The 11,623-nt window shown below is 35.8% G+C and overlaps 1 protein-coding gene across 1 annotated transcript in view; it reads left to right on the forward strand.

Annotated features, from left to right (window-relative positions):
- LOC107713302 (A disintegrin and metalloproteinase with thrombospondin motifs 6-like) overlaps positions 1-11,623 on the forward strand; it is a 91,495-nt gene that overhangs the window by 15,968 nt on the left and 63,904 nt on the right. Inside the window, exon 8 of the mRNA XM_016518763.1 lies at positions 7,807-7,850. Coding sequence (XP_016374249.1) covers positions 7,807-7,850 — 44 coding nt within the window. The remainder of the gene's footprint in view (positions 1-7,806; positions 7,851-11,623) is intronic.

Here is an 11,623-nt window from a genome sequence, read left to right on the forward strand (position 1 = left end):
GACATTTACCTGTACTTACATAGTGAATGAGTCACTGAGTCAGCTATTTTGGACAAGGGAGAATAGTATTTTCATAAATATATGCTTGTGAGCGAAATGTCACAATAGACATGAGCAAAGGCAATATTTCATTTTCCTGTCCTCTCTTTCCACAAAAGTAATTTGACATACACTGAATATCGACTGCACTGTATGAATGAACAGATCACATTTCATCAGTTAGTCCGTGTAGCCAGTCAGTTCTAGATTTGATTGGAAAATCAAATCTGATTCATGTGCAGCATGTATAAAGTCTTATTTACACAAAGGCTAATATGTTGATTAGCTTTGTGTGGTTAGTTTATTATTGAGTACTCCAGGAGGGAGGAGCCCCTGCAGCGCCGCGATTTTATGACCATTTATACTAGCAGTGCTTAGTTTGGAGACATTTATGTGAGGTGATTTCATATATGACTAATGATAGCCTGAAGGAGAGCTTAACAATCAGAGTGATGTTTCCTTGAAAGCCTGTTCAAGTAAACGCGCCAGCATACCATTCAACGTAATGTCTTTACTCATTAGCTCTCAAGCCGATTATGATTATTTGCTTATTTTTGGTGAAAGTCAGTGTTACAGCTTGTGTTCTTGGAACACTAATAGACTACTACAGTGCTAATTAGTCATGCTTTTGACCTTGTTTGACGCTTTTCGAGTTGACTTTTACTAAATTTGGGTAATACTTTATTTTACCTTTTACTTGTTACACGTTAAATACGTTGTTATGCACATTATGCATAATTACATGTAACTAACCTTAACCCTATAGTAATTACATGTTGTTAATTAATAATACTCAGTACTTAAATGTATAATTACACTGTAAAAAGGACACCTTAAAATAACGTGTAAACTAAAATTGTCATAGTGACGGTAGTTTGTGAATAGTTTATGAATTTTAGTAAACTTGTTATAGTTGTAATTGTCTGTACAGTGTTTATTACAATATCAAAATTTGCAATATTTTACAATGGTTACTAAAATTGTGATAGTTGCTGTTGTTTACAATGTATATTAAATACAGTAGTTACTATACACTATATAATAGTGAAATGTACTGTAATATGTAACAAAAATTTCACTATGGAAACTGAAACAATGTAAGTAAACTTTAAGCAATTATCGCAATTTTAGTAACTGTACATTGTTAAAATGATCTTAATTTTAGGAAACTGCCAGACACTTTTAGTAAACGTTAAATGAATGCAAAAATCTTAATTATAGTAAACTTCATAAACTATTGTAACTTTGATTGTAACTATTGTAACTATGACAATTTAGAAAATTCCAACTTTTTAAATTGTAGTAAAATTTGAGACTTTTGCAACGATTTTAGTCAAATTTCACTATGTAGTTTTCAAAATTAAAATTGTGTCAGTTTCCTTCATTTATGAAGTTTACACTTTTTTACCAAAAGTGTTAATTTCGATAGTTTACGAAGTTTATTACGTTTACTAAAATTGCAGTAGTTGCCATAATTTACGAAAGTAAATCATTGTAGTATTGTTGTTTATTAAGTTAACTGAAATATATATGTGACCCTGGAGCACAAAACCAGTCTTAAAGGGGTCATATGATGCTTTTTTAAAGATCATTATTTTGTGTATTTGGTGTAACAGAATATGTTGACATGCTTTAATGTTCAAAAAACACATTATTTTTCAAATACTGTACATTATTGTAGGTCCTCTATGCCCCGCCTTTTTGCACCCTCAGATTCCAGATTTTCAAATAGTTGTATCTCGGCCAAATATTGTCCTATCATAACAAACCATACATCAATGGAAAGCTTATTTATTCCTAAACTTTCAGATGATGTATAAATCTCAATTTCGAAAAATTTACCCTTATGACCCTTATGTTTTGTGGTCCAGGGTCACATATAGTTATGTGATTTTAAATTAACAGTGTAACAGAAAAAGGACATCACTCTCACAGTAGAAATTATTATGTATCCATATATCTGTTCAAATTATTTTCACTTCAGCAGAGGTCACATGGACAGTTTTGTGAGGTCAGCTGTCCCTCTCATTGGGTGGCTCAGAGATGTAAACATTTAGACAGAAGCTCTCGAGTGATGGCATTTGCCACATTTGCTGCAGTACCTCTGCTGGTACATGAGGAAGAAACATAAAGACTGTGTGATGCAGAAACATCATCCAGACGGACGGTCCATCCTGACCTCTTCAGCAATGTTTTTCCAGTCCTAGACTTTTGACCGGAGCATGACAGGGGGATGCAATATTGCTTGTTTGGAACACGATCCATTGCGAGAGCTGAGGGAAATTAAAGTAGCTAAATCAAAATAAATCGATGTCCAAATGAGGTCAGCTTCTCGACACAAGTTCATGAGACAGGACCTAATGCTGGTGGGTTTGCTCTGCTTTGGGAGTCATGGGACGAGGAGGGAGTCCTTGGTTTTCTAATACATTAAAAGCCCGTCTTGAAGGCAGAGACCTTGTTCATCATTCCTCGTGTATGCCATTCTTTTTTTATTCTTATTGAATTACCAGTACAGTATGTACATCAATTAGACATCAAGTGAAAGAGTGGGTCAGTCGCACACACACACACACACACACACACACATATGTATGTTCGATCTTCCATCTAATTTACTCTGATGTTTAATATGTAGTTTTGTTTGAACTTACAGATAAAACGTAATAACATATTGGCTATACATACAGATGTAGCAATTTGATGCCATGCTAATGTTATGTAGTTATTATTACATGTGGTTGCTTAAGGTATTAATATTTTTAATATATTCATATATTTACATATATTTAATATGTTCAGTACAAACTCAGTCAACAGAATTTGTGGCATAATGTTACCACTGATATTAATTTCAGTGTATCCCCCATTTTCTTTCTTTTCTTTTAAAAAAATTGAGAATTAATTTTACAGTGAGGCACTTACAGTGGAAGTAAAAGGGGGTTTAGATTTATGGAGGGTTTAAATACAGAAATGTAAAGCTTATTATTGTATAAATAAAGTCTTTGTTAAAACTTATGTATTATTTAAGCTGTGAGGTTTTTCAAATTTATGGTCATTAGTTGACCCAAGAATCTAGAATTTACTCACCTTCATGTCATTCCAAACCTGCAAACCTTCTTTCTTTTGTGGAATATATATATAAAAAAAGATGTGAGAAATATTTCAGGTTGTTGTTTTTTTCTCCGTAAAAGTCAAGGGTAATCAAAATGATTTAGTTATCAGCATTCTTCATCATATATATTTATTTGTGTTCTGCACAAGAAAGAAAGTCATACAGGTTTGGATCAACATGAGGGTGAGTAAATGATGACAGAATTTTTCATTTTTGGGTGAACTATCCCTTTAAGGTTTTAGGTAGGTATGCCACTTTTACCACTTTTTCCAGTACTCCTTACCACTTTTTCCAGTACTCACCCGATACCGATACTTCTATTTTTGGTACTTGCCGATACCGAGTACCGATACCGATATTTTTATTGCATTTGTAAATTTTTTAAATATTGGGTACAGAAACCAAAAGGGTATGTATAATGTTAGTTGGTTAACTTCATTTATCAAATAGATACAGTCAAACCAAAATTTATTCAGACACCTTCAACATTTCTCACATTATCACAGTTTATTCGCTATAGTTTAGAAAATGGTAATAAAACATGACAAGAACTCAGAGTTAAACGGTGTCAGAACAAATTCATCTTGATAATGCTAGATAATTCTGATAGAAAGGTATGTAATAGATTACAATCAACCAAAAAATATTCAGACAGCTGTTAGTATGACAGTATTTACACAACTAGCAATACTTAGTCGGGCAACCCTTAGCCTCAATGACAGCATATAGTCTCCTGGGCATGCTGTCAACCAGGTTCATGCAAACCTGAACTTTTTTTCCCAGACTCGGTCTGAATAATTTTTGGACCCAAATTTGTATCAATTTTACTGGTAGTCCACTGTATGAAGAATTTTTGGGTATAATATATCACAGTTTAGTTTATTTTGATATCCTCACTTTACATAAATGAACTATAATGTCCTGCACCCACTAGTAAAAAAATATCAAAAATTATATCTGGTCTCTGAATAATTTTTGGTTTCACTGTATATCCTTCGGTTATTTTCACACTTAATTATGCCCATTAAATGTATTTTACAAGTTTTTGTTACTTTCACTGTTCATTTTTTGCTCTATGGTACATCATCTTTAATTTAATAGCATTAGAGCAGCGGCTTAGTACTGTAATCACACGCTTTGCTGTAATAATGCAGGGAACCACTCGTTATAAATCTCCTAACTGTGATATTTTCAGAAATAGAAGTCGCGTTTTTTCATCTGAAACGTGCTGCGATTTATATTCCAAAGCCACTCATATAATGCAGAAACACTCAAGCAAGCAAAACACGCGCAACGCCTGCACGTGTTTGTACTGATGCAGAATAGTACAGTCTAGCGCATTTCACACAGGCTGCTAGATTCACTTTCGCTAGAAAGTCGTGTATGCCTAAGGTTGAAAATAAATGATGATTATAGTGAATGCCCCTATGAATGGTTTTATTTTTACGATTTAGTTTTAATCCAAATGATGCGTGCTAAGTGAGTGAACATCAAAGATCACACAACAGAAGTGCGCGCGCTCTCCCTCTCTCTCGCTCTCTCTCTCTCTCCCTACCGTTAAGTAACTTGTGCATTGTTTTACTTACTTGTTTTTGACATATCCGACCGAACTACAAACTTTCCAGTGATGTCTGTGAGAAAGATATATTCACTCGACAAGCTCGCGCATCTACGTCGCCGCGCGCTCAATCCACTCAGCGTGCTTTGTTAATCAGCTCGCGCACATCAGCTATACAGGCGTTAATACTGAATGTTTAATATTATATTCATTGCATACATATACTTCGTAGTAGACATCCTTAACTCCTTTCTGCTGTCTGTTGTTCTGTTGTCTGTGTTTCTTTGTTTGAATATGCCGCTTATCACATGCTGTGTGGTATCGGCGTTTGGTATCGGGGCATTTTAAGGAGTACGAGAACAGGAGCTCAGTATCGGGCCCGATACCGATACCAGTATCGGTATCGGTGCATCCCTAGTTTTAGGTTTTACATACAGTGGCAACAAAGTTGTACAACTGGATATAAAGTGTAAACAGAAAATGTTAATAACAGATTTATTATTATGCTTTTTCACTTTTTCAGCTTTAGTTAGTGTGTAATATTGCTGTTTGAGAATGAAAAAGATATGCAGTTACAAAGTGCAGAGTCCACTCCAAAGAGAGATTTCTCTTTAACACTTTAAGAACTACAACAAATGGCTCAAAGCGCACTTCTTCCGGATATTGTGAAGTCACAATGTCACTCATTAAAAAAGGGGGAGAGGCCTGGTTGAGCTGCGCTAGACACCATAGACTGTAAAAAAAAACATACCACTCTGAAACGTCTAAATTCATTTCCGGAACACACTCTAAGCAGTTCGCCATTCACAATGCACTGGGCCGGCTAGCCAATCAGAGCACATTTCGTATTTCAGAAGGAGGGGCTTCATCAAAAAGGAAATAAACAGGGGTGTGTTTCCCAAAAGCATTGTTAGCTAGCTATGGTGGTAAGTTCCACTGAACTCTATTGGTAACGACAGAACATGCAACCATATTTGTTTTTGGGAAACGCACACCAGGGCATTTGAGACAGACTGCTGAGAGAGGTGCTGCAATTATGTAAAATATGTGAAAAATAATGAGTTTTTGGAACAATCAAGCATCAAAACCTATTCTAGTACACCCCAAAAACCAAATCAAGACTTTCGTAAAAGGACATAATAACCCCTTTAATAAGAGATTGTTTTATTGTGGCTATTCTTTTGAAACAGTGAGCATTTTAACACTTACCAGCTGGCTCCATTCACTTCCTTTGTAAGCGTCTCACAAATGTTTGCTTTAAAAAAAAAAAAAGTAATAATAATAATAATAATTTTTGTGGTAATCAACATTATGATGCGAGTGCTGTACTTTGAGCTTAACTGGTACTGAACCTTGAATATTATTTTAAAATTTGACAAATACCTTATACTACAGACATAATATCTCAATTCACGTGGCTTGTTAAAGAACATATGATGATAAATTAAAAAATTAAATAGAAACTGAAGGAAGGATCTGAGTCATATCTAGCTACAGCTACTCCGAACTCCTTAGCAATTACATAGCAACAGCCTGAGAAACACTCACATAACCCTGGCATCATGGCAGCATGGTTTGCATGGGCAAGCGCCACTCACATTTTCTTAATATTTCACATGAACGCGATCTCACAATGAGTTTACATTTTTTCACATTTGTATAAATTGTATAAGCAGCATCTTACGTGCTTATAAACTATGCAAAGGAGTACAAAGAAACCCTTGTTTTGGTTATTTATTTTTTGGGCTCCAATATTCCAGTATGATTTTCCAGATTCGAAGATCATTTGGCTCTTTTGACCCTTTTCAGCTGCCACGGTAAACAGAGCGCATGGATATCTTCAGATTGACACCAAAATAGAAGGCCGATAGGAACTTTCCAACTACCAGTCTGACTGAATATATGCAAAACGTCTGCACCGTTCCCCTCAAGCCCCTGACGCAAAACACAAAGCTTCTGAGATAGTTTAATATGATTCAGATCAGGCACTGTGTCTTTCCTCTGCGTTGAAGACAATGTCAAACAAAGCCTGGCTGCCTGCCTTTGGCCAGACTCAGCAGTCCAAACTGCTTGTGATATTTTTCAGGAGGTGTTAAATGCCCCATTTGGGGAATAAGAAAATATTTGGCATTCTTTCATATAGGCCTGCCATCGAAAATGTCTGCCGACTGACGCCAAGTCCCAAGAGTTTGGATTACAAAATAATCAACAACAAAAACCCGACAGTAAGTCATAGTGGATGCTATCAATGGGTCATAGATTTTGATTATATTGCATTAGTTTGAAGTTTTAAACTTGCTTAAAAGAAGTAAAAGTACTAGTATAATAAGTCTAAAACTTCAAGATGCTGGTAAAAGCAAGAGCAGATAAAATGCAAATGTGGACCTTGTTAATGTAAGATTATGCGTTATGAACATAATCACATATTAATGCACTGTGCTAATACTTATGGTTTTCACATTGTAGATAATGAAATGGGCGAAAAAAAATGAGTGGATCATAGTTTGACCGTTTTGGTTGCACTTTATTTTGATAGTCCACTTTAGACATTCTACTAAGTAACTTTGCAAGTACATGTCAACTAACTCTCATTAATTTACAACTACATGTCAACTAACTCTCATTAATTTACAACTACATGTCAACTAACTCTCATTCATTTACAACTACATGTCAACTAACTCTCATTAATTTACAACTACATGTCAACTAACTCTCATTAATTTACAACTACATGTCAACTATCTCTCATTAATTTACAACTACATGTCAACTAACTCTCATTAGAGTATTAGTAGATATTAGTATTAGTAGAGTATTAGTAGTAGTTAGGTTAGGGGTTAGTAGAATAAGTTGACATGTAGTTGCGAAGTTAGCAGAATGGCTAAAGTGGACTATCAAATTAAAGTGTTACCCTCTTTTGACTCCAGCCATTAAGCAACCACCCAGAAAACGTTAGCAACCCCAGTCGAACTCGCTGGCTAGCGAGTTTTGCACAGGCAAACGCCATTCACGTTTTCTTCATAAGTTACCGTATGGAGTCCTGATGAATTTCTGTCATATGAAAACCTCACTTTTGATTTCTTTTCTCTTTTAGGTATGACATCTGCACCTATAAGAACAAACCCTGCGGTACTCTCGGTAAGTACCTGAAATGTATCCTAAGACAAAATACACTTTGATTTAAAGGGATAGTTCACCCCAAAATGAAAATTCTGTCATCATTTACTCACCCCCACCCAAACCCATAAGAAATCTGTTCATATTTGGAAGACAAATGAAGATATTTATCAAAATCTGAGAAATTTTTGTCCCACCATTGAAAATGTTGACGATTCAAAACATTCATAAAGAGATTGTAAAAATAAAACTATATGAATCGAGCGAATCCAAGTCCTCCAAGTCATCTATATGAATCGAATTAATCCAAGTCTCTAAAAAAACATGATCACTTTATGATGAACAGATTTCATTTAGGCTTTATTCACATGTAAGAAGAGCATTGACATGTGAGAACAAACTTCATGGCTTCATTGGTGAAGCTCAAACGTGCTGAGAATGAACCTCATAGGATCTCGCGCATTAAACAAGTATGCTTGAGATTCTGTTTATGTTCGCTGACCAATGTTTATATGTAAATAAAAGCCTACATTAAATCTGTTCATCATATAACGCGATCGTGACACTTCGGAAGACTCAATTCAAATGGATCTCTTTCTTGATCTCTTTACAAACTTTGAGAGTTTTGGGTGAACAGACTTTCAGTGGAGGGACAGAAATCTCTCAGATTTCATTAAAAATATCTTCATTTGTGTTCTGAAAATGAACGAATTTCTTAGGGGTTTGGAACGACATGAGGCTGAGCAAATGATGGCAGAATTTTCATTTTGGCGTAAACTAACCCTTTAAATCAATGCCACTAAACGGCAAATGCTACATGCTTCATTTACTTGTGTACCAAATAATTTGGCGAGATTATTAAGAGAGACTTCGCTGCCCTGTCTTTATAGAGTCGTTTGGCTCACGTTGAGCTCAAACATGGCTCAAAGCCTCCTGCCTCTACAGACGCCGCTGTCTCTTGTTTCATTTCCAAACATTCCCACTCCTGTCTGCTACGGGACGGAGGTGTTTACCCCTCCCCTATGCAAGCCAAAAAAAGAAAAGGAGTGAAGAAAATTAGTCTATACAATATATAACAGAGAACAACAGATAAAAGAAGAATTAATAAGTTTAAAGAAGTCGGGATAACTGAGCTGAAAGCAAACCCTTAAATGGTCTGCAGGCAGTGTCAAAGCCTCGTCTTATCTGAACCAGCCCCCTCCAGGGCTCAACCGTATATCTTAGAAGTAATATTGTGACTCCAGGGGTGGTTTGACAGATTGACCGCATTCGTCACATTCCCCGGGTCCCTTTAATTGCCCTGGCATCTGCTCTGCTTCCTTGCTGCCCCCCTCCTCTTTCTCCACCTCCATCTCCACTTCAACACCCCCCACTCACCCAGAGGCATCATCGTGATCTCGGGTCAACGTGTTGCCCTCTGGGGGTCACCGGGTAATCGCGGAGCGGGGATAATACCAATGCGACCCACGGCTTATGAAAACAAGCCCCACCAATGAGCTTTCGACTCAGCCTCTTCCCACTAGCCCTCTTCCATCCTGTATCGCTTTCCTTTTTTACCCTTCTTGCCTCCAGTCGGTGTCTTATTAGCCTTTGATTTGCATGTCCGCTCTTGTTTGGGCCTCTGGATAAGGAAGATAAAGAGGCCAGAAGTGCTTTGTTGGAGCGATGGTTCCCAAGCAAACACAAGCTACTCTCTGTATTCCATATTATTGTGCAGTATCTTTAATAATATTTTGCCCACAGGGAGGTCAGGTTTATACCTTTCCAGTACTCTTTTGTTATATTGTCAACTTTAAAGCAGTAGTTCAGCCTTATGGCATTCCAAATCTGTATTACTATAATTTTTTCCATGGATCACGGGTCAGTGATGTGGTGCAATTTATTTATTTATTTGTTGTTTGTTTGTTTGTTCTGTCTATTAATTTGTTCCGAAATGCAATTAATACATCTCTTTAATAATGAGCATGATTTTGATTTCTGAATTAAAATTATTTTTACATTTCTGAAGAGGCATAGTCGAAAATGTCATGGTGATATTTCTAATATTAAAATGAAGGGGGGGAAAGCCTCATTAAAATAATTCAATTCTTAAGTAGTCTGAAATAATCTTTTATTATTATTTCTTAGAAAAAAATATTTTAACAAAACTGCCGATATTTGAAAAAACACCATGTGGTGCGACCAACAATGTCATGTGGTGCAACCAACATGCAGAAAACAATAACAACATAAAAAACCAACCCCTGCAGACTCTTAAAATATCAGACAATTTTAACTTTTTATTATTTGTTATAGGTTAGTTTAGGTTTTAAATGTCATGTGGTGCGACTCCCCAAAACTTAATGATATATATGAATGAATAATTCATTATATTTATAAAACTATATTTTACTTTGAAAATTTTTAATTAAAACTTTTTTTTGGAAAAGATACACGCACATGTATTGTAATGTGTAAGGAAAAATGTTATTACTGTTTTCTTGATGGTTACACCACATCATAAAATTAAACTTTTTTTTTTTTTTTTTGAATTTTAAAAACTCTCTCGCTCTAATGTTAGAAGCATTTTTTCCCCAAAACCATATGGAACCAACATAAATACAAAGAATGCATTTCTAAGAACTTGCCAAATGTGTTTTAAACTCGATTTTTAAAAGATTTTTAAATTTTCTTTACTGTGGACACCATTATATATCATTGACCCTAACATCATAAGATATTTCCAAAAATCGCCAAGCTGCTACTTTCCATATACAATGAAAACATAGTCTTTAAAGTTATGACACAAAAAAGACAAAAAAGCACCATAAGGGTATCATAAACTGAGTCTATTAAACGTATGGTATATATTTTCAGTCATATAAGAGGCAAAGACCAGAATTTAAATTCAAAGATCATTTTCCACCATAGCTCTCAAATTTAATATGCGCCAAGTGCATTTTCAACCTTGTGTAAAGACACGTAACACTAGGTTTGGTGTCAATGACACCAACTCTCTATTGGATCTTACATGTCTTGTAATTAAATGTGTCATAACTGTGAATACAAACATTCTTCAAAATATTTAAATTTACTTGTTCTTGTGCAGTACCTATTTAATAGCATTACCCCCCACAGGCAGGTACTTCTAAACTTATCCAAGACTCAATTGTTTAATTATGGACTTTAAATTAAAGGCTGAGATCTGTGCATTTGCGTTTGCAAAGATAAACTACCCACCACATGTCTGTGGCAATCAGAGACCAGAGCAGGCTTCTAGGATCTTGGATGATCCTCATGCATCTAGCTTTATGGTTTTGTGTTTTGCTCCCACCAATCACCCACAGATGTAATCTGGTGAGAATTGTTCTGCTCTCCCAGGCTGGATAGAGGGGATAAAAGAACTAAGAGACACCTGGATTTTGCAAAAGCCCTTTCCCCCACTTCATAGCTTCAAGGGAACCCCCTCCCCTTAACAGAAGCAGCTGGCTTTGAGACTGTGAAGACTAAATCTTTGCTCCATCTTCTTCTTTGTCAGGAAGAAACAACTGATATTTTTGTAAGACATATTAAAGGGGTGGTTTACTGTTTTTTTCTAGGCTTGATTGTGTTTATGGGGTGCAGTCTAACACGTGTTAATGCTTTGTTTTTAAAAAAACGCATTATTTTTCACATAATTTACCTTTATTCACTCTGTCCATTCTCCCATAAACACGCTGATCATTTATGAAGCCCCTCCCTCAGAAATACGTGATGGGCTCAGATTGGTTAGCTAGCCCAGTGTGTCCAGTGTGGCTAAACCGCCTCTAGTGCGC

The sequence above is a fragment of the Sinocyclocheilus rhinocerous genome, unplaced genomic scaffold (genome assembly GCF_001515625.1).
Source record: "Sinocyclocheilus rhinocerous isolate Xijiao unplaced genomic scaffold, SAMN03320098_v1.1 scaffold688, whole genome shotgun sequence".
Classification (NCBI taxonomy): Eukaryota; Metazoa; Chordata; class Actinopteri; order Cypriniformes; family Cyprinidae; genus Sinocyclocheilus; species Sinocyclocheilus rhinocerous.